The sequence below is a fragment of the Colius striatus genome, chromosome 2 (assembly GCF_028858725.1).
Source record: "Colius striatus isolate bColStr4 chromosome 2, bColStr4.1.hap1, whole genome shotgun sequence".
Lineage (NCBI taxonomy): Eukaryota > Metazoa > Chordata > Aves > Coliiformes > Coliidae > Colius > Colius striatus.
In genome coordinates this window covers 21,543,090-21,567,777 of record NC_084760.1, presented here as the reverse complement: position 1 = coordinate 21,567,777, position 24,688 = coordinate 21,543,090, and the positions used below count along the sequence as shown (strand labels likewise).

The 24,688-nt window shown below is 39.3% G+C and overlaps 1 protein-coding gene across 4 annotated transcripts in view; it reads right to left on the bottom strand.

Moving 5' to 3' along the window:
* COL21A1 (collagen type XXI alpha 1 chain) overlaps positions 1-22,201 on the bottom strand; it is a 107,084-nt gene extending 84,883 nt beyond the window's left edge. For 3 of the 4 annotated variants that reach the window (XM_061989716.1, XM_061989719.1, XM_061989718.1), the window contains exons 1-4: positions 22,118-22,201; positions 3,965-4,077; positions 3,023-3,202; positions 881-1,004 (exon numbers count right to left, since the gene is read on the bottom strand). In XM_061989716.1, the coding sequence (XP_061845700.1) occupies positions 881-968 (88 nt within the window). In that variant the 5' untranslated portion in view covers positions 969-1,004; positions 3,023-3,202; positions 3,965-4,077; positions 22,118-22,201. The remainder of the gene's footprint in view (positions 1-880; positions 1,005-3,022; positions 3,203-3,964; positions 4,078-22,117) is intronic. The other variant, XM_061989717.1, reaches the window with a different exon arrangement.
* Between the last annotated feature and the right edge of the window lie 2,487 nt (positions 22,202-24,688).

The following is a 24,688-nucleotide window of genomic DNA, read 5'->3' as shown; positions in this document are numbered from 1 at the left end:
GCATAGATTCATCCCTCCTAGCTGTAGTTACTTATGAAGTGAGACTTTAGACTAAATTTCCAACTACAGGCCATGGACTGATACAAGCATTTCTATCAGGCAGTCTTATCCATCCGATATCCGCATTTTCAGATGGAGGGAATAACTCAGGTGAGAAACTCGCCTTCCATCGACAGTGAAATCATTCTATGATTCTATGAAAGGAGTTTAGGCAACTGACACACAAGGTGCCAAGGCGATGTCACAAAAATCAGGAGAAATTAATTTGATCCCACAGCACATGACATTATGTGAGTTGCTGTGTATTACTCTGCTTTGTGTTTTGTGAAAGGCTGCAGTTCCACCACAGGAAGGAGAGCTTTGCCTTGTTCAGAAATCTGCCTGTGTCTAGAGACTAAAAGGAATTTTATCGGGTTTGTTGTAAAATATTGAGAATTGCTGGACTGAGAGCAAAACTGGAGGAAAAAGACGTACTCTAAAAGTATCACTGCAGCTGGAAGAAATTTTCCTCACTCTTTTTATTCAGTCATTTTGTCTTTCAAAAAGCTACCTTGCTGTAAATGTTTTTCTCTATAAACTAGACTTAAAAGTCTCAAGCTTGGTTTGGCTGGGTTAAAAATGCTAATTTTGAAGAACATGCAAGGAGGTCTGTCCCAGAAGCAGTGTTACCTCAGCTTCCTCTCAAGACTGGAGCCTTACAGTTCCATTTAACCACTTGGGCATTTCCAAGACACACTTACATAGGATTTTCACCAAGAAAATCATAGCGAAAAAATATCGCCATCCACAGAAGTGTACCTGTGGACCTGAAAATGGATACTATCAATTCAAGGCATGCTTTGAAATTGCCCTCATTTGCAATACAAAAATTAAGACTTACTTGCTCTTGTTTCTCCATCTTCAGCTGAAACGTAATCATGAAGTAGAAGAACTAATAGCATCTGACAAAATGTTACAATCTGTGCCATGTGTATAGTATTTTCAAAGTCTTGAGATTAAACTAGCTGGAGAAGAAATTTAAAGAAAATAGAGTGTTATTATATTACAAAACAAATCCAAACTTCTGTGTTTTAAAACCTTAGCATGAGAAACAACTTTGAAACAAATCTGAAAGCCCAGATGTCAAGTCAGCCTGAAAAAGACCACAGACTCAAAAAATGTCAGTCAGCATAGAAACACAAAATGGAGACTCTAAAGTCAACAAGATGCACCAGCCCTTCTGGGGAAGCTCAGGCACATTTGTATACTTCTCTTGCCAAGTACATATGAGTAGGTTGTGTTCCCAGTCACACTTGTCCAACTATCCCACTCTGCAGCCATTATCCAAAGACTTAACAGCCATCACTTCAATACATGGCAAGTGTTAACGTAGCAGATACTGGTGATGACACATTAACTTCAGTCTCAACCCACACGTATGGCTACTTCAGGGAGTCTGGGACGCTTCCCACTCTTCTACCCAAAGGCTGACTGACAACAGGAGTCAAGGTCTGAGCAAGTCCCAGACCTCTCCCAGCACAGTCAAGCCCCACAGGCTGTGTACCATAACATCCAAGGTTACATAAATTATATACATCTTCACCTTTTATTTTTTTCCTCTGTTCACATCTTCTTTACGATCACAATCCCTGAACTGTATCCCCCTAAAAAGGTTCTGAAGCAAACATGCAATTTTGGTCTCATGTTGCTACCACTAATATTATTTGACAAATTAAGCTATATTTATTACTTAGAATCATATAATGGTAGAGGGTTGGAGATTTGGTCAATCAAATATCAGTGATATAGCAGAGCACAGAATTTCACAAAAACTTGTAACTATCTTTGCATCTTTTAACATAAACATTTTTCCCCGTTGAGTTATTTGGTTTGCATTCAGAACAACATTGGTTTTGTGGTGCTCAGTAAATGGCCAACTATCTATGGGAAAATCTCTAAATCATGGGGGAAAAAAAAAAGCAGCTAAGTTCAGGACAAATTTTCAGTAGCACTTCAGGGAGAACTCATTGAACTACCCTTCAGTGTCACTAGTTTAAGTTGTTTAGATCTAGCTGAAAGACTAAATTTTCCTTTTCCCTCTACAGGCTTTGCTTTGTCAGTCATGTTGGTCTTTATCTATTACACGCTAGTTTATCACTAACATTTCCTAGAATTGAAATGCCTTCCTTGAATAAGACCAAGACTCCTTCTCTTTTCATATCTTCATATCCTTTATTTATATCCACACCAAAATGGTCAACATGGATCTAAAAGTTGAAATATAAATAAAAATATCTATTGTACAATAAAATTAAAACTCATACATTGGGGGGAGGGGCAGGAATGAAAGCTGTGTATTTATCCTTTTTATATCGCTATTCTTTAACTTTCAACTTTTTCAGGGGTAGACCACGTGTCCACCACAGTACCAGTAATAAGGTACTTGCAGATGTTCCAAAACTCATGTAGTGCTGGAAATTACTCTTCTCCGAAAAATGCAACAAAACACAATTCAGCATGTCTATTGCAAGGGTCTCTTAGGAACAGAAGATGCATTGTTCCAACGATGCTACACAAATACTGGGATGTCAGCTTCATTTTAATAGATTCAGTGTCAGCTTCTTGTCTCAGCTATTTAAAAAAGTATGTGTTTAAACTAAGAAGTGTGTAAGTAATAGGCAAGTCATATATGAAGAAATCTGACCATACTAGAAGTGGAAAATTTACATTGATTATTTCAGACTTGATGGTTTATAAGATTCATCATTTTAATATCAATTTCAGCCTTCTCCATGGCAAGTGTTTACTAAAGGATAAAACACAGCCCTCATGAAGCCAAATTGAGTGATACCAAAGAAGAATAGATGAAGATAAGTGGAAATTTGCATAGCAGGTAACCAAAGAAGGACAACTGTATTCTTTGAGAATATCAGAAAAATATCAGCCTATGACTGAAAAAGACTATTGTACAAAGAGATTATATGTATCAAAAAACCATAATGCTGGCCCCAACAAACTATAAAATCCTACAGATTCCACCCACCATCAGCCCTGAAGTTTGTGGAGTCTCCTTCTCTGCAGATTTTCAGGAGCTGCCTGGATACGTTCCTGGGTGACCTGATTTAGGTGGACCTGCTTCTGAAGGGGGTGTTGGACCAGATGATCTCTAACGGTCCCTTCCAACCCTGACCATTCTGTGATTCTGTGAAAATTCATAGAATTTCTGTAAAAGGAAAACAAAAAACAAGCTACTTAGTGATTACACTGCATCTATCCTTACTGAGAAGACGGTAGCAGAGACTGCTATCATTAATATTGCAGCTCTTTTTGGAAACAAAACGTTACATTAAAGCTACGAAATTGTTTTAACAACACAGTTCATGTAGCACAAAACTTACATGTGCTCTGTGCCTTAAGTACAGGCACTTCAGGTCAGGCGGGGACACTGGGATCCTGCTTACTGGCATAGCTATCCTTTCATCAACCCCTGCAGAAGCCATTAATGCCTTCCTTAAGCTGCATGACCCCCTTTTATCTCTGCTCATCCTTGCACAAAAAAATTCCATTAGAAATAGGAGATGGGAAGTGCTTCAGGGGAACCAGAAGTAAGGAAAATCCATGAGTCTATGCTGTGGTGTGCTCTGCTCATGCATCCAGCAGAAATGTGCTGTCCTCTGATTTTTTTGGTTCTGTGTTCCACTTCTATAATTCCTATGCATTCATCTCACTCATATTTTAAACAACAGGCAAAAACTAACAGCACACTAACCCTGCTGGTCAGCCCTCATCAAGTTTTTAAAATCTGTAAAATGGGAGTCCTGAAAGAAAAAAGGTAGAACAAGAAAGTTTGCAACTTGCTCATGGCTTCAGCCGCACTGACCAAGTCGCAGAGATTTGCTGTTCACCATGCACCCCTGGCCTCACATGAAGGGGCATATCTCAACTACTGCTCTTGCCCCACAAGTACAAGCGATACTGGGTATACCTTCAGAAGCTATCCGGCATCATGCAGGGGAGCACATGAGGGAACTGCAGTCAGTTCTCACAGTGAAGAATTTCCACTCCTCACTACAGCAGCCTTCAGCGTATGTCTTTAACCTTGAAAGACATTAAATAACAAAACTGTTACATCACAGCAAGATCTCTTTTGATGAAAACCATGTTCCAACTTAGATTTCTTAAAAAGAAATGGTAAAATAATTGACAAAAGAAGCTCATCTGATCTGTAGAATCAATTTCTATTCCTCCTATGGATCATTTTTTCCATCTATTTGTGAGAATACTGTACTTCACTTACAAAAAAAGCCTGAAAAATGTGACTCTGAACTTGAGAACTTCATCGTAAGTATAAAGGCGAATAACTATTTAATAGTCCAAAATGGAGTTATTAATAGAAACGAAAAATCAAGATGATAAATCCAAGATTTAAGCAACCAGTCCATTAAGACTCCAGGAATTATCCATCATTCAATTTATTTGAAAGAAAATAATAATATAGGACCATACTTTTAACAGTCAAAAGAGATGGCAAACCAACAACTCCACAGACCAAACTTCTGTGTCTTGTCAACACAGTAATTACAGCACATGCAACAGCAGTATACTTGAAATTACAGGAAATACTTGCCCAAGTGCCTTCTTGCTACTTCAGAGAAGCCATCATTATTCTCAGCCCAGGACCTCTCCACTGCCATTGCCAAAAGATAAAATTCATCACTGCTGATTATGTCCTTTTTATCTCCAGGATTTTGAAGAGGAAACAGAGAGTTGTCTCTGTGGTGGTCCACAGAAGCACTCACTGCTTTCTTTTCTGCCCTTGAGAGTTCTGCTAGCCTGCTAAAAGAAGTCAGAGTGCTCGTGCCAAACTTCTGCTGCTGGACCTGTAGGAGTGGGGTCAGATTGTGCAGGGAAGCACTAAGGGATGCTAAATCTGTCCCAGCACTGCACAGGCAGAGGGGCATAAGATTCACACTTGCTCCTTATTTCCTCTGCATCTGCAAACATATTTATCAAATTGCTTTCCCACCTCTCAGTTGTACCAAATCACTTTCAGTATATGGAAGAAACCCATACAGGGTTAGTAAACAAATGCACAGATGTTGCATTCAGCACAAGTGAAGGGTTATGGACTGAGAGAGGATAAGTGGGTAAACAGCATATGTGTTACTGTATTTTTCAAGGCATTCCCCATGGTTATTTCATTTTTCCACCTTAAAAGGGGCAGTGCACTGCATCCAAAAGCTTTCTAATTCTGGTGATGGACAGGGTGGCAGGAGCAAGCCTCTGGCTACCTCCCAACTCCAGAAAACTGCTTAAATTAAAGCCACAAGGACCTACCAGACATTAATCGTGACAGGATACTGGTTGGGTGGCCCTTTAGTGTGACTCATTATGGCCATTCTTTTGTTCTTCATTGTATGCTTTTTATCTTGGTTTTCTACATGCCACTTTGATAACAAAAGGGATGTTTTCAATGAGTGGAAAGTCCTCTGAGGTAAAATGGTCTATCCTTCACACAGAGATCCCAAACAACTTACATAAGTACCTCTACTCTGTACCCCTGAAATGTGGGGTTGTAGAGTACACCAGGTATTTCTGAGGATCTTTGAGACTTGCATCAAGGCTCAGGTCAGTTTCTGTGCATCTGAGAGTAAATTAAAGGTAAAATCATAGCAGAGCTCTTGTCATATCAGGCCCTTGAACCATGACCCACAGAGCAGTAGTATAAGACTGTTTATCACCAAAGCAGTTAGCAGAAACTGATTACAGCCTCCACAAAGCACATTCAGTTTCTGTCACATACAGGAGGAAAACCTGTCAAATACTGGAAATTAGCGACATATTGTCTAACACTGTGTCATTTTAGGCAGCTGTAACCAACTGGACAGTTCCTGCAGCATATTTTTTGCTGTCTTCTGGGCACTGCAACTTTGCTTTTTAGCAAAACACCTGACTGAGAAGGAAACTGAACTCAGGTTTCCTACACAGTGGATACGTGGTACAAGCATTACTTAAACCAATAGCCTCTATATTATTTTTTCTAATGACCTCAAGACTGCCAGTGTGTCAGGGATGGCAAAGCATTTAACTTCCAGAACAGCTCTGCTACACCAAAGTATACAGAGGTTCCAATGACAGCATCTCCTGTATGCATGCAAAGACTTTCACACTCAAATTATGTTTTCAGTAGGAAATTCAGGTGCCTAAATAGGTTAAGCAGTATTTCCACTTTGCATTTAAGACACCAAAAATCAGCACTTTCTGTATCTCAAAATGCAGTTCATTAATGAATCTTTCCAGACCCAGCTTTCCAGTGACCAGATAAATATATAATTTCACTCTTCCCAGGAACAGTCTTTGAAGAATGTTTCCATTTACAGCAGTTTGATATCTTTCAGAATCAAAAACATTTGCAGTTTTGTCACTATTCAAACCGGGGAATGCAGAAGGAGGAGAGAGAGAGATTTCCTTTCTCTGAAAACCCTGGCTTGTCTGCTTCATGAAGATTTCTTGCTGTGGAACTACACTGAAGAAACAGACTGAAAGGAGGAGTTCCATCCTTCACTTCTTCCTATTGCTAGTTACTGCCTAAGAAGGAAGCCAGGAACTGTATAATTTTAACCTTTTCCAGCATTCTGAGAAAGTAATCGGACTAAAGGTTATATATATTATCTTGCCTTCCAAGTATAAATTAACACTTCTCTCATATTACATCACTGTGTAAACATCTCTTAATTCAACTAGAGATCATTACATTTGGCCTACAAAGGAACAAATACTAAAACATAACAGTAATGATTGAAAGGACATACAAGAGATTCTTTGAATTTCCAAAATTCATGCAATACTACAGAAACTGTACAGCAAGAGAAAAGTAACCCTGAAAATCTTGATTTATATACATTATTTAATGTAAAAGAATAATGCAATCTTGCACCACCTTCGTTTTATATTTGTTCTCCGTGTTTTCAGAATTACCTGGTTTCACAAAGAAAATGCTAGGATAGTTTACACTTAACTATTTATTCCTAACTTTAGCTTATACTAGCAGTCTTAAGCATTTAAAATGTCTACGAGGTTACTCTAAGTCAGTTACTTTTAACAAGTAATACGTTTGAATCTGTATTTATTTTCACTGAGATTTCAGTTTAACTCAAGAAGATGGGGTGGAACTTTTTTCTGTAGTGAAAAGCTCTAACACGAAAAGTTCCAGTTAAACATAAGGAAAAACTTCTTTACTGTAAGGGTGAGGGAGCCCTGGCACAGGCTGCCCAGGGAGATTGTGCAGTCTCCTTTTCTGGAAGTTTTCAAAACCCATCTGAATGCGTTCCTGAGTGACCTGATCTGGGTGGACCTGCTTGAGCAGGGGAGTTGGACTGGATGACCTTTAGAGTTTCCTTCCAAACCCAAACGTTCTGTGACTCTGTATTCAACATAAACAAAACAAGCCTACAAGAATTAGTACTACATGGTAAGATTACTCTCCATATTTACAGCTTTAAGATATATATATACTGCATAAATATAATTCAGATTACATGATGGAGCAGATTACCATAGTTTCTGCAGATTCCATAAAGAAGCCTTTCTGTCAACTGAATAAAGGCTTTATACTAATTTCAATGCTGAACATTTAAGACCAAAGTAAAAAGCTGATATATACTATAACCCAAGAGAGATGAAAGTAAAGAATCCTCTTAAGTGACATGGGCTGACTGCTTCTTTTTCATATGATTCAGTAAAGCACAGCAAACCCACAGACTCTTCCAGTCTACAGCAGAGAAAGCTTGCAATCACGCTCCAACATCTGAAGTCACAAAACAGCTTGTATTTTTAAATCAAACTTATTCTGGCACTTTGCACTTACTGGATTTATTTCCACTCCAACAGAATGTTGTGCCACAGGACGGCAATTAGTTATTACAGGGTAAAGAAAAAGAAGGCTTACAACAGCATTTGAGCTGCTGGACTGATACACAACTGATTGGAAAACAATATAGGATAAGCAACTTATGTAAGGAACCACAGTTGGCAGCTCAGAGTTCTGGCTGCAACAGAAGAATCTGAGGTCTCCCTGGAAACCATGATTTCATCCCGTCTGTGAAAAGCCCATGCTGTTATTTCTGTCTTTATCAAGCAACTTGAGATTCCACAGAATTTTCCCTCCTCGGACAGACCCAAGGAAAACAAAGCAGCTAATCAATAGGATAAAATCTGACACTCAAATTGTACAGTTGAAATTAACCTAGCATGTAATAATAAGATTCTGCGTAAGAAGCATTTGAATCTACCCCTACTGGAAATCCAAAGCTTGAAGTTTGAGTGTGCACATAAATATGTGTCTATGTTACTAAACAGGGAAACAGAAAACAATTTAATAAAAATAACTAACTGGATTTAATACAAATGACTACCTGAAGCTGTAGCTTTGGAGATTTTTGTCTGAGCTAAGGGATTTAGTTGAATTGGACCAGTGACAACTGTTGGTAAAATGGGGCACATAATGCAATATCTGACAATTATAGATAATAATTATGTATAATTATATATAATTATGTATAATTTAGCAGTAAAACACTATAGAAATCAGCTCAAATCTGAGAGAAAGGTATCACAATCTCTAACAACAAATGTTGATAGAAAGATATGTAAAGGCAACATAAAAATGGAACCAATCCAAATAAGGACTTCTAATGAAATTTAAAGACTACATTTGGATCATGCCTAGCTGAGAAGTGTTACAGAGAATTGCTCATCCATTACTGCTGTGTTGTCCAAGTCCTTAGAAAAGTAAGCCAGCTGAGGTTTCAGAAACATCATCGGTGTTACCAAATTCAGCTAGGTCCTGCTATGTTAGGCACACATTTCTGCCAATAGCTCCTCACTCACTCCTTTCTTTCCCCCAACAGTTCTTCTCTTGCCATCTTTTTATTTTTGTTCTCCACTTTTGAAAAAGGGAGAGTAGAGCTGGCTTAGCTGAGATATTACGTGCAACATGATGACTGCAAGAGTGGCTGTGAAAATGAGAAAAGCGTTAAGGAATATACAAGAGATGACTTCAAGTTAAGTTTGCTATGTGAAGGAAGGAATAAGTCTATTGGCTCTGTTTACTTCCTGCAAGTAAGAGACGGCATCAGAAATATAACTTATATTTTCTGTATTCCTATCTTTTTATTATATTCATTTTGTTTATCCTTCACACAGTTTTGGATTCCAGCATCAAGCACAATGGATCCAGCCCATTGTCAAATGCTGGAGGGGATAACAATGATGACTTTATTTGAAAGGTTAGTCCTTTCCAATTCTTTAACTGTCCTCCCTCTTTTTCCTTCTTCTCATTTTCAGAAACACTCAATAAAAGGCCAAACAGATTCATTTTTCTTCTTTTTTTTTAATAGTAATCTGTAGCCATGGCAAAAGCTGGTAAAGTTTCTGTTCAAGCTTCAAAACTTTATTTTACTGTTTTATGCTATAGAACGATGGATGTTTATTCCATTTAACATAGTACAGCAAACTTTAGACTACATATAAAGGTATCATGAAGTAGACTGGCCTTTAAAACAGTTGATTACACATTAGCATGTTAACAGTGGTGTATAAACCCATTGACATGAAACCAAGGAGAGTCATAAAAGGTAAACAGACAAAAAAGAACTTAAGGTTTTCCAATTCTTTGGTTTTTTAAATGATAGGGGTTCTTTACTTAGTCTTGTTTTTACTGAATATGTTGACAAGTCATTCAAAGGAGGCTGTGATTGCCAAAGGAATGAAAATGGTAGAAATTCCAGAGGAATTCAAGACTAGAAGTAGCGAAAACTTTAAAAGAACTCCAATTGTCTTTGGTGCAGCTGAATCAAATCCTGCATATTTTAAAGTTTTTCAAGGGAAGAAAACAGAAATTTACCATATTTGTGCTCAAAAGGGAAAACATAAACATTTACTGTTTGAAGTATATCCAAAATTTAGTCCTTTGATAAATACTCACAGTTCCACATATGGTATGATCCCAAGTGAAAATTAAAACCAGGCAAAATGTACACATTTAGTTGCTTTTCACCTACAAGTAGACTAAAGATATTTCTTCAAGTATTTAAGCTTACTTTCTTTATAATGTTATAACTCTTACAGTCTCTTATATGAAAACAATTATTTTTATTACAGTCAGAAAGTATAAGACTCCTTCCTGGTCTTTACTATGTATTTTTCTTTCAGTCCATCAAGCAACTAAGGAAACTGCATGGTTGAGTAACTAATGAATAGACAAACCATATTAAGATTTGCAAAGATGCAGGACAGGGAGAAGGCCAGGCTGTTGGTTTGGGGTCAGAGTTTGTATTAACATGTTATAAATGTTCCCTATATGTCTTTGTTTGCTTGAATTTTCATATGTGATACTTAGCAGTTGGACACAGAGCTCCACCTGTATGATAACTGCCTAGGTATCACATTCTTTGTTTATGATAAGCCATACCCTTTGTGATGCTGGGGAGTGATTCTCCTACTACTAAGCTGGAAGAACCTCAAATAACAGCTCATCTCTCCCTATGAAAAAGTCCCTGAACCCCATAATACTACTATAACTATTTACCTCCAATATCTTTGCTTTTTCTTTCCTTTCATTCCAGATAATCTGTGCTATTGACCACCTGTTTAATCTTCAGATTAAAAAAATCAGTATTTCATAACACAATGGGAGTACAGTTCCAAGTCACTGTGAGAAGAACTACCCTCAAGTCTGAGACATATTTTGTTTTACAATTACAACATCCAGGGCCATGCCAGCTTGTTACACACTTGGAAATTCTCAGAAACCTCAATGTTCAAAACTGCAGAAAATTATTCCTTTGCCAATGCACTGCACAAGCTGGCACTGCAAAGATGGAGTGGGGGTAGAAGGCAGTATCCTGGTTCATCTTGCCAAATTACAGCACATGGGAAGAGGGCAAACTTCTTCCTCCCACTCTACGTTTATGAAGAAATCTTCAACATATGGGTTGGAGAGTCATCTGGGTCCCAGGGACGAGATTTGGTACTAGACTCAGCAGTGATTCTAAACAGTCATAAGCACTCATCACCCATGTACCTCTTAGGTTTCCCCCAGGGAACCAGAAGAAATAAAGCACTTTGCCCCCCCTTCCTTTGAGCAATAATTAAATATTATTTAGCATTAAGAGCATGCTACTTCAGACTACTTTGACAGATTATCTCTTATCTAATAGAGAATAAAATATTTTAAATAATTAAATAAATACTAAATAGTTAAGGTATTTAAATTAGATATTTAAAACATTTTAAATATTAAAAATTAAAGATGGGATATATATTAAATATTTAAATAGTATCATCTAATATCTTATAGCCCATACAGTAAACAGCTGAAGTCTCCCTTATTCTGCTTCCTTCATGCCATTCCACTTGGAATTTTTCTGTTCAAGAGAACAGAAAAAGAGTTCTGTGCTTTTTTTCTTTTTAAGGGGCCTAGAATTTGTTAATAATTCAGGAGTATCACATTTCTGAACCAATGAACTTGACTTAAATTAGCAACATGTGAATTAAATGGCCCTCAGAGGTTAGTGCTCCTCAGACAACATTTTTTCTTTCAAAAGCACAGGTGGGTATTTCCGAAGTAGTTCCTGTACCTCAAAAAACTCAAAATAAGTATAACTTATTTTTTATAGAGTCTGTTAAGAGAGGTCTACTGTCAGCAATGTAGGTTACAAAAGAAAGAACAGAACGACATAGCACACTTGCTAGGACCTATGACCGTTGCTTACACTGTACACACTGTACATTGATGGTATCAGACAGGCCTGTACGAAATCCAGGTCATGCTTTCTCACATAAGTACATGTATAACTTACTTTTCAGCGAAATCCCACAAATTAAAAAAGTAGTTTTTATATTGTCATAAATTTTAATATGTTTGCCAAAAAATTGAAAGGAATACAATATGTTATTATATGTGCCAGAAATTTGACATTTCTAAAGATGCCAGATGCATTTTCAGATATATTCCAGAGTCATTCAAGTTAGGATGGGCTTTTTTCTTCAAATGTCAAATGTGCTGTTAAAACAAAAGGGTAGATTAGAGTTTGAATTCTTTTTTTGCTTCTTTTAGAAAGCTGACTTTATATATAAAAAAGGAGTCTAATATATTCTATGTTCCCAAGAACATGAAATCTTGAGCATCACTTATGAGTGTTTCAGAGCAAACAGTGTTTCCCAGGGTTTATTCTGGCACTTGAAGCTAAGGATTATATGACTGGACAAAAGCACCATGCATGCAGCTTTAATGACTTCATTTAAAGAAGGCTTGTGGAGATAAATTCATTCGTTAAATGTCAGTTCAAATTTGTGTTTCTTACAGTAAATGAAAAGTCATGGTTTAAAAGGCACTACTAGCACAGATTCTTCAGACCACAGTGTTCTGAAGCCTCCCTTTTGGGAGTGATTCTTTTTAATTGCATCCACTCCTTAACCTTCTGCAAGCATTCCTAAGACTGTGACCATTTATCACCAGAACACTAAAAATGCTGGAGGTAATAATAGCAGGATTTTACATTTTTGCTCCAGTTAATTGTTTAATACTTGGTGCAAAGCACATTAAAAAATGAGGTGCTACTAGTGTCCGTCATGGTATAAACCCAGCATCTGCACTTACGCTATGAAGCACCAACATAAAATAATTTGTTTATATTTGCTCTTCGTGATGCACAAGATTCACCTCCATTTCTAAAGTGTTATTAGAAAACATCTATTAGCTTTTAAATTATGGGATTCATAAACTGTCAAAACCATTGTAAGTCAGCAGCATGAACAACCATTAAACAAACATGGAACAAGTTAAAGAAAAAAGCTCTATACCTAACTTATCCAGCATAAAGCAATACATAATTTCTGTTAGACAACATACACAAAACCAGACCAAAATGGATACAGATTAAGAGCTTCTAAACATTTTCTCTTTTCCTTACCCTTTGTATTAATTGCATTAGACATAAACCATTGACCAAGTTTGAGACTGAGATTGGACATATTCACATCTAAGCTCCACCAGGAGTTTAGAAAACAAGGGGGTCTACTCTGAACATCATGACTTAACAAAGGACTTTTCCTTGCCTCTTTGTATTAATTCCATTAGATATAAATGATAGTTCAGGTCTGAGACTAAGACTGGATGCAGCTGTTCTCAGATTCCTCTCTGAGGAATGTAGGAAGCAAAGGGGTCTCTGAACCTCATGACTCAATGGGAGTATCTCCCTTACTCTTTTGTGTGCTCAGCCTCTGTGCAAATTATTCCAGCTTAATGCTAACTTGATTTTTTTTTGTATGTTTCTCCCATGTAGTAAATAATAGAGTGAATCTTGTCATCAAACTCTGTTAAGTCACACTTTTACAAATTCATATTAAAACCACTTTTGTTAATACCTTTTACATTGGTTCTCTAATCACGACAACGATGTTCCCTGTCCATCAACTTTGCTTCATAGACAAAGTTTTAGTAGATGTAATCAATACACAGTAAAGTATATTATGGTCTGTATTCCATGCTAAAGTATAAAAAAAACTCAACTATAATGAACACGTAAAATAAAAACAGTATTACCTACAAGTGTCACTCTTTCAACTTACAATGACTGTGTGAACTACTGTTTCCACTCAAAAAAACAAAAAACCAGAATAAATTAATAGTGATCTCAATCAGAAAATCTGCACCTGGACTATAATTTGTTGCATTCAGGCCTAAAGAAACATAGCACAGTCTGCAGGACTGGGCCTTCAAACCAAACAAGTCAAGAACCCATCACAATAAATAAGTATACACATCATATTGTATAACTTGAAACTTTAAGTAACATAAATAAAATTTATTTCTTTCCAGTTACAGAGCAATATGCCACGCTCTACCCTCTACCTAACTTTTTTTTTCCCCATATAAAAGAAACAACCCCAGTTCAAGAAGTATTCTTTGAAATTCTGTTTCACAAAATTTTGACACTGAAATGTTTAATTCTATGAGAATACTAACTTGATACATTCAGGCACATTTTATAGAAGCTATACTTGCCAGTGCAACAGTTGTATTTGCAGGTACTTTAAGATGACAATAGTTGTATTAAGTGATATAAGAAGTCTAGATACTCCACACAATAAGCTAATGAATTTACCATTTCAGAATGACTTTGTATAAAAATATCATCTTCTTCAAAAAAGCCTCATTGGAGGAATCTCTGGAGTGTATTAGCAACATCCAAAGATGGTATGTACAGTATCATATACTGTTCCCTTATTTAAATGATAAGAAATTTATACACTGTTTGACTAAAATGGATTTTCTTGCTTCTAAGATCTTATTCCAAGATGTGAAATTATATTCTCAGTTCTTATCTTGACTGTATAACTCATTACAATTCACAATCAATTAGCAACTTACAGAATTTGGCTATAATATAGCCATAATAACTATATCATAGTCCATAATCACTGCTTTATATTTTACATCTTTAAAATCAAATTGTGTCATGTGTGTTTTGGAATGAACTTGTTAAAGATTAATTTGATATCCAGAACCATGGTTACTGGTTCTAGATAGTAAAGATGAAAAAAGCATGTACACAAACACAGAAAGTCAATTCCTTTTCAGCCATACTATAAAAACATGCTTCTGTGACAACAAAAATAGATTTAAAATATCAACCCATGAAAATGTATAAGGAAACAAGACTAGGAAACAACCACTTCAGGAAAAAGGCAGCAAAATGTCTATCCCACAAAAGATAACAGGATTATTTCATAAGAATTATTAGCGTTTTCCATGGTACTATGTCTTGGCACACTTACTTTCAGGAGAGAAATAAGAAAATAGGTTGAGGATTTAAAACAATTATACATTTACTTCAGCTCTCCATCATCCATGCTTGAGTACTATTTTGGTGTAGCAGAATTTGCAGGATGAAATCACCACATAACTTGGATTTCTGAGCAAGATTTCACTGCCTGCAGTGGCCCAACTTTCCATCCTATAAGCAATTCTGCAAGAGCAGAAGACGTGTATATCCTTAGCTCTATTTAAAAATTACAGACAGGGAACCAGGAGAGGAATCCAGAACTGCATTTAGTCAAGTGTTGAGGAGCAGAGAGAACCAAGTCTTCAAAGTACAAAGAGTTTTGCAAAGGAAATGCTGTTGTATTGGACAGTTCCAGTAATGTCTTTTTCTTGCTGCTGTCAGCTACCATCATCTCATGAACCGCTGATTACCAATAATCGTAATGTTCTTGGCAGTGCTTTTCCACTTTGTTTTACCTCATGAGTTGACAGTGAATCTTATGGTCTGTCCCAAAAGTTGTTTCACTTCCACCCACTCAGTTTCCTAATGGAAACCTTTCACACAAAATGTGCTAATTAGGCAGATACCATTCCACTTGGGAAAGATGGGCATATAGTTCCTTGCCGAGCCACTGACATTCAGTTTGGCTTACATTCTGCCAGGAGTGATCTGTTTTATCTTTCAGTCCTGTGCTATCAAGGCAAAGATTTCAAGAGCTGGAGACTCCCATGGCCACTTCCCGTAAGCAATCAATCCTCTGATTAAATGGAAGTTCAGCATTATATAACTTTTCCCTGAGTTTTTGACTTGGGCATAAAATCTAATCTCAGAAAGTCACTTTCCACAGAGTGCTTTTTTGTTTCAAAACATTTCCCACAGCAGAGAAAGCAAGGAATTAATGATCCTAACAGTCCAACAATGGTCCCACTTCTTCCATCTTCAAGTCATATTCTGCATAATTCACCCACCCTTTAAGTATTGCACAGATATGTCTGCCTCCTCTTCTCCACACTGGACACTGCACCTATGTTTACAGTGTTTATTTTCTACTCTGCCTTTTTAACTGGGAATATTATTCTATCTTCTCTACTTGCAATGAGGAACAGGGAAACAGTAGGAAAACAGGGTCAGATCCCAAGTGCAACTAAGTAGGAACATGATGATCTAGTCAGAGAGCTGCAATTTAAGGAACAGACATTTAGTAAAGAGCCTTCCTTAGATCTCTCTCTAATGGAGTCTGTCTGAGCTGCCAAGGACATGCTAGGGGGTTAAAGACTACAAAAAAGAAATTATTACATTTGGGGACACTGAAAGCAGTAAGTACTTTTCTAATTGCACCTATCATTTGAACTTTTTAAGTGTCTGACATCAGGAAAATTGAAGTTCAACTTCAGATATCTTCCCTCAAATGTAAGCATTACACTGTCAGTATAGAAAGCTCATCATGGGACTGTCTGGTCCCTCTCTGGCAGCTCCCCTACTGTTTGGCAAAAGTTCACACAATTTTGCATGTTTTAGTGAAGCAAGGGTTATACCACAAGATTTTAAACTGAGCTAAATAATCTGTTATTTTAATAAATTGTACTGTTGATACAAGTATGTAATGTTATCTTGACCTCTCAACATAAGATACTGCAAGCTGTTGTGGAACTGGGGAACTCATAAGGAGGTAGGAATAGGAATTACCTACTGAGACCAAAAGAAGCACAAGGTGCTCTTGACAAGACTTTCCAAGTGTCTGTTAATGGCTGAGTCCTGAAATGCTCCTGCTGTTAAACCAGCTACACTACTCTTCTCTTACGTGTCTTGAAATCACCTTAATTGGTCTTATTTTCATTTGTGGCAACAGTTCTGACTAAAAAAATCCCCACAACTTTTGGAAATCATTAACTCTACTTAATGAAGAAAGTACAGATTTTTATAAACTATTTTGGAAAACACAAGCTGGCATGCTCTAGAAATTCTTGGCTTAATCTCAAACTAGAGCTCTGGGTGGTTTTTTTCCTCTTTCTGTTCATGTAGGCTGTAAGTGAGTCCAGGCAAGTTAGAACATGTTTTATCATCACTATGGCTCTGACAATTTACATGAAAGAAGAAAAGGATTGACAGTTTGAATAATGTGAATCAATATCATACATTTGATAAGTTGGGCTACATACAAAAAAAAAAAATACAGAGCTTTAGGTACAGTATAAAGGCATTAAAACATACACAACTGTTCTCAGATAATCAGGTATTAGTGTCCCACAGAAGTTGGGACATTCTTCATTCCAACAACTCAATTTCTCCCTTTTGAAGACAGCTTGGATAAAGACACTTTTCTAGCACATTCCACAGATAACATCTTTTTCTAAATCCTACAACTTTTGTCACATCAGCAAATATACAGCATGCCACAGCTGCTTCAGTCATAGATATGCCAGATCAGGGAGTCTCATTTAGAACCCTTACCAATAGTTTCTACTTACCAAAACCCCATAACTATTTATTTGTTCGAGGTCTTTTACACCAACACACTTATAAGCAAGTGGTCCACTTCTACAGCAGATTTTACTGATGTCAAAGAAGACAGGGATGGCAGAGCTACATCCCAAACTGTTGATTTGCACCTCCCATTTATATAGTACTTCTGCTACCAGCACTAAGGACAGAGATGAGTGTACATGAGGTAGCAGCACAACCTGCCATATCCTTATGCCATACCTCTCATGTCACACAGGCTGCAAGAGAAGCAAACTTTGTTCTATAAAGTCACTGTTTTCACTGTTTAAGGTCGCTGTTTTCACCTCTGCACAGTATCCATACGTCTGTTTCTATCTCCCTTTATCAACTTCCCAGCAGCCAGAACAAGTGACACTGAGACTCTAGTAGCCTTTTTCCCAGAGCCTGGGAGACGGAGGAGGGTTGGCATGAGCCAATGAAGAGGAAAAGGGAACTGCCAGTGCGAGAGAAAATGTGTGGCTGCAGAGGTGATAAGGCAAGTACAACATGTGACAGTGGAGAAGACAATGAGAAGAGCTTGTCTGGATGAAAAGTGTGAGAGACTAAGAGAGATGCTGCTGCCACAAAGCTCCTCCAAACAGTCCTTGTCCTAAAATGTCCTGAGCCTTGTCATTCCTATGTGCCCCTGTCAGTTCCCAGGAGATCCTCACCCCTAGTCCTACAGCCCAAGGCAGGTGGCCTTTATAGCCACTTCTCAACTCCTGCCCCAGAGGAGGTGCAATTGACTCCAGTCCCTCCTTGTCTACTCCCTGCAATCTCCAGAATCTGCTCATTTTGCCACATCAAAATTTATTGCTGCCTACACTGCTGAAAAGCCTCCAGCCTATCTTTGTTCTGGGTTCAATGTCTCAAGCCTCAAGCCAGAGCTTCAGAACAAGCTACTGGGGGAGAGAAAATATCTTGGAATATAAAAGTCTGGATTACAAAGAGGTCTTAAAGTACAAATACACATGGCAGAAATTTAGATTGCCTAATGTGCTAAGGCAGTACTCTTAACAGGTTTACTTTGAACTGACAGAATTCAAGCAAAAATGCAAATCTCGCATTGGCATAAGCAATAGCTTTATTTTGCACCACATCAAGTTCAAACAAACTTCCCTGCAATTTTTGCATGTTCTTAGTTACAGAGAATGTGTCTCATTCCAGTGCCCGTATGTTTTACTTAGAGCAGCAATTAGCTTCTCACTACTTAAATACTAGTTTATTACAGCATAAAAACACATTGATAAAAAGATCAATTACTCAGTCCAACACCAAAATGATATAAATCACACAAAATTCCAAAAGGTTGACATGTATTTACTTTGTACTCCTATTTCCATTCATAATATTATTCAGTATGATCAACACTGTTCATCTCCCTGGTTTCTATCTACTGTTAATCATGAATAGTGTGCCTGACATCTACCCTGGAAGGCTAAATCAATCAGCACTGCTTTAAAACAATGCCTGTGCAGATTAATGGTAACTTAGAAAAATTTCTTTTGTAAGTCTCCCAGTATCCCACTACCACAGAAACTATAGAGAGGAAAACAGCTTCATAAGCCATTTTGTCCAAGTTTTCTTCTACCATATATTGGTTTTTGTCACAGTCAGTACAGTTCTAAATGAAGCACCACACAAATCTTACAGGGCTCAGTCTATTTTCAAGGGCAAAAGCTGGGAAGAAATGCTAAGTCTTATTTTTTTAAAAAAAAATTAACAGGGCAATTTATATTGCCATGGTGTAGCAATCTCCTTCACTATTTTCTGCTTACCCCTAATCTTTACTCTGGGTTAGCAGAGTAAGCTACTTACAAGTAGGCCCTGGCAATGGAGCCATCTCTGATGTAAAGATCTGTGCATGGTTGCTGCTGGTGCTCCAGGAGAGGCACTGGATTCTCCAGGCGGCAGATGTCCTGGGAACATCAAACCTTATGCCCCAACATGCTCCAGCATAGGCAAGCCAAGGATGTGCTGCAGAAAGATGGAGTGCTGAACCACACACATCTCTATTGCAAAAAAAACTCTTTTAGAGACCTTGCTGTTTTGTGTAACTGGGGGAGGTAAACGCTCTGGCAATCTCCAGGTGACTGGCACCCTGGTACAGATGGCAAAGTTCACCTTCCAGTCTCTGTACGCTCATCTTTCCTAAAGCCCACATCTTCTCATACCCACTACTGCGCTAATGTGTAGATTTCACACATTTTCAATAGAAAATTAAGACCAGTGAAGCTTTGATATGTGTCACAGCCCACACAGCACTAGCAGGTCTCTACTGGCTCCTTCCTGTTTCAGCCCCTGGAGCCATTAGCCCTCATGGATACTACAGAAGGGCCAGTTGCCACAGCCCTGCCCTGTCTGGCCATGAGCCCTGCCAAGCTGGGCCCATCACAGGCCTGACCTCTGCCCGCACCCAGGAAGGTGCCCAACACATGAGCCTGGGGCAGTGGGACAGGCCTGGCTGCCATGCTGTGTTCTGCCACCCCTCCATGGGCAGCCCGTGCTGCTATGCCCTGGCAAAATATTTCCTTTCAGATGATTCAGAGAAACTCTGATAGCCTAGAGGGAAACAAACTGACATCAGAAAAACTAAATGCAAGACAATGCATTTTATAAGGCACATTTTGGTCTCTTCAAGCATTCTAGACTGCCGCGCCACCGCGGGTGTGATGGGAAGCAGCCAAGAAGACACTGCATGAACAGCACGTATTCAACAAGGGTTACTGGGCTCTCAGTTCTGGTCACGCCAGCTCAAAGAAGAGAAAAAAGGCAGGAATGAAGACATCTTGACAATAGAGATGACTAAGAGCATTAAAAAGGTCTGTCTTGTAAAGAGACCCTGGAAAGACTGAATCAGCTTTATTCAATGCCTAAGTACTAAGTGCAGAACATGAAGACATGGAACAATAACAACCTAGAAAGACAGGTTAGGTCTTTTCTGTTCCCACTCTTACAGGGATGTTCAAAAAACTTTCAAGATCCCTTTTTGGACTGTGAAGCTAATTTCACAAGCTATTGCTGGAAGAGATACTTGGTAAATTCTTTAAATTAATTAATATGTAAATTGACAATAACTGCACAAAGAATAACATAATAGAAGAATAAAACTTGAGCATAGCCAAAATAGAGATAAACTGAACTAGTTTTGTCTCATGGACTGCTCATGACTCTACCTATATTATTGAAGATGTGAAGGGAACAATGTAATACATTTCAACAGAACTGTACTTTGAGACTACAGTCAAAGTTTACCTTACACAGCCGCTTCTTCCATATGTATGATCAAGACTGTGAGTTTACAGTATGGGACTCCTGTCACTCTTGTAAGGGACCTATAAGAGATCTGTAAGGGACCTGGAAAGGTCAGGCAGCATCTCCTACAATAAGAGTCATCCTTGCCTTACACCTTTTTGGTAAATGTTTGTTAGATTTGCTCTTAAAAACCCCCGGCAAAGGAGATTTCATGCCCTACCTGGACAATCCAATTCTTAACTACCTGTACAGTTAGACAGGACTTTCCCTACCATTTAACCTACTGTCTCCTGCTGCAGTTAAGCATGCTGGTTCATGTTACATCTCCATTGGACGCGAAAAAGTTTGTTTCCCACCACTCTGCAGCAATCAATTACACAGTTGAAGATTGTTATCACATCTCTCATCAGTCTTTGCTTCTCAAGACTCTAACATTCCAGTCCTTTCACTATTTTCTCATAGGTGATGTTTTCTAGACCTCTGATCACCTTTGCTACTCATCTCCTGCCTCACTGGTAAGACTCTGCTGGAACTACAGGTGTCCAAAATCAGAGATAGTACTGATACCAGACAAAGATTCTAAAGTCTTAACTACCAAGAGATACCGTCACACACGTGCAACGCTCCTGTTATGCATCCCAGAATGACGTCTGTCTTGATTTTGCACATCTTTAATATGATGCAATCCTATTAAAGTCTTCATGCTGAAAACAAAACTTCCTAAGGAAAATACTTGGTACAGTTCTTGAAACAAACATGTTACGCTCATTCTTTAGTTCAGTATTATGCGTTTATTTGCAAGATACATAATAAGCACCCCATAACCACAAGCAATAAGGTTTGGGGAAAAACTTTTAGGTAAATTTTCTGTTTAATAAATCCACAAGATTTTTCTCAGGTGCCTGAATGCTGGATGACTTTCAGAATCAACCAGTGGACTGTTTCTCCAGCCCATGAAATCCTTGAATCAAGAGACCAGATCCTTTCAGTACATCTAAGCATCACACAACTGAATAGCAGTAATTAGAAGTAGCCCACAGAGAAGTTTTCTTTCCAGGTAACAGAAACAAGTACAACTACAGTTATTATGAAGTTTCTACTTTGTTTTCTGTAGTACAGTCTGAACTCCCATGCCACGAACTACCAAAGATGTCAATACATCAGTAACGCGTGCTGTGAGAATAAAGTAGATTTCTGTATGGCACAGAAGGCTGTCGTGCAATATAAATGATTTTATCTCGTGCCCCTAAATCATGAGAGGAGTTCAAGTTGGTAAAATCAGCCTGCATGCCCTGCAGTCACATTGCAAAACCCCATAGGTGTCACAGGCCACTTTCAGTTCCCCGTAAAAAGGAGGCATGAACGGCCTTATCTCATACCCACGGCTTCCTGGCGCCCACCGTCCCCACGCCCGGGCTCCCGCGGCCGTGGCCGCCGCGATGGCTGCACCTGCCTCTCACCCCCCACCCGCTGCCCCACTCAGCCGCACCCTCGTGCGACGGCAGCCCCGCAGGGCTGAAGCGCCGCCGTGGAGCGCGTCCCCGGTCCCGCCGCCCCTGACAGCCCCCACTGACCTGCACGGGCTACTGCTCGCCCGCCTGCCCTCCCTCCGCGGTGCCGCACCTGCCGTCGGGCTCTGCTCGCTGCGGCGCAGCTCTGCTCCACGCCAGCTCGGAGGCGGCGGCCACCCCGGCCCCGCACCGCCCGCGGAGCCCGCCCCGCCGCCAGCACCGCCCCCGCCCGCCTCCCGCCGCGGCGGGGCTGCCTCCCTCATGGCCCCACCGCCCGGCGCAACACCCGAGCCGAGCCTTATACTTGGCTGCTCCCCTCGTGAACCTTCTTTACGTACCAAAATGCGCGTCTGCTGACGGCTTGTCCCGTCCCCAGTAAGGGGTCGGACGGGCTTTCACAGGACTGGAAACTCATCCCGATCTCGGGCTGCATCAAGGACTCACAAGTCACTTGATGCAAGAGGGGCGAACCGGGGGCAATGATGCACCTTTCGCTTAAGAAGTACTTGGTTTGAGGAGCCTATTGCAAGATTAAATAGCTTGGCCACGCACTTCTGCGCTCCTGTTTTGCATGTGGTTTCCTGCTTTCTGAAGTGAAACTGATCACAAACATCTGGTAATGACCACACAGCCCTTTCATCTGCGGTACCACCACCCCTACCAGTGCTCAGGTGCAAAAGCCCTTTTCCATCCATGTAAAACTGTGGGCACTTGTTACTCAAAGGCCTCCCCCCCCTCGCCCCTTTGGACAACACACTGTAAGGTGTTGCGACAGAGGAACATATCTGGTCCCTCAGCTGCAAAGGCAATGCCCATATGGACACCATGAATAAACTCCTCCTCATCTTCTGGCACTTCTTTTTCCAGGTGAAGGGACAGGATGCCTTTTGTGAGCACTGGCCTTGGTGACTGCTGTCACCAAGCTGACAGGCAGGTGCAAACACTTTGCTTTTCAAAACTGGATGACCAGTGCATAACTTTCATGTGTGGGGAGGTGTTACCAAGCCAGGAGATTATGTCCTTCACTGCCTTTACACAAATTTCAGGATCTCACACTTGAGAGAGGTATGGCAAGCCAGGCACAGGCAAAGCAGTATTTAAGACCTGTGGGGCCATTCCCTAATGGTTCTATATTCACAGGTTGTTCCTAGGTAGTATTCCCCGTGTCTCCCACTACATGTCCATGAAGATCTTGGAGGAAGCTCAGAGCTGTGTCATATGAGCCCTTTCCTCCTGTTATAGAATGCAGATGGTGAAACATATTACGTACACAACATGGAAAGGGCAGCTTTTATCAAACTGGATGCCTGGCTAACATTGGTCTGAGGAGTGGCAGTGGAGAAGGGGAATGCAGCTCCACTATCTCTCTCTGAATAGTGTATGCATCCTCCCAAACATAACAGACACATTAGAAAGTAGTGTGGGTTATGGATGCTGTCATGGTTTAACCCCAGCCACCGACTAGGTACCATGCAATCTCAAAGAGAGGCTCCATGCTCTCATACCCAATGTCCTCACCCCCTTTGCCACTACCATTTTCAGGACCTGAGGCTAGTTTGTCTTCTTGATGCTAAAAGTGCTTTTCCAAGATGTGAACTCTTTGTATTGTGGGCACAGCAAGTACCTATGACCACCTATTTGGTAGTCAGGGTGCACATTACTGAGAGACCTCAGCTTCTCTCTTTCCACAGATCTTTCCAGCTTGCCTTATACCCATATCTGTGTACATACTTGTGTTTGCTTAGTTCATTCAGCCAGGAGACAAATCTGGGTTCAAACATAACGCTGATATGCCTTAACATGTAGCGTCTTTTGAGGATCACTGAACAGCAGCCGTTTTTTGTGAATGAACAAGGCGGCAAATGTTTGTGTTGCACGCTCATATACAGAGGCAAAGTTTAGGTAAACATCCTCATGCTTGACAGAAAGAGCTATCACCTTCCAGCTAAGTGCAAATAAGAATAAATAAATAAATAAATCAACTCTGCTGTTGTCTGCCTATCCAAACATAGCAAAGGATCGAAAGATGCTTTTTGTTCCAAATTGTATCTCAAATAGACACTATTTGTGAGTATCTGAAAAGAAAATCTTTGAAAGCAATCCCTTGTTTTCTATCCTCACTCTGACCACACATTCAGAAAACTGAGCAGCTCAGCAATGAAGCAATGTATATCTCAGTTCATGGTGATGCTTTTTGATTACTAACAGTGAATTCATTCTTATGTATGTGTGTGTCTATATATATATATATATATATATATAGACACACACACCTAAAGACATACATGTCTATATATATACGTCTCTATATTAAATACATATATGTATTTCATAATTTTTTTTCCTCTTTGAAATAAGACCCTCTAGAAGAGAGATGTTTAAGGGATTCTGTGTATGAACTGCCATAGAGTAGATGATTTTAGGGCCAATTTTAGCAGAATATCTGGTTTAGCTAAAAAAGTTCAAGAAAAAAACAATTACTTTTAACTATACCATGGATAGAGAACATAATAGCCAATGCCAGGTCTAAAAGGGCTTAAATCTAACAGAATCAATATTACTCAATGTGTGGCACCTCTGGACTATCATTTATATGAAGATAATATTTCTATTAACAGCACGAACAATTTCTCA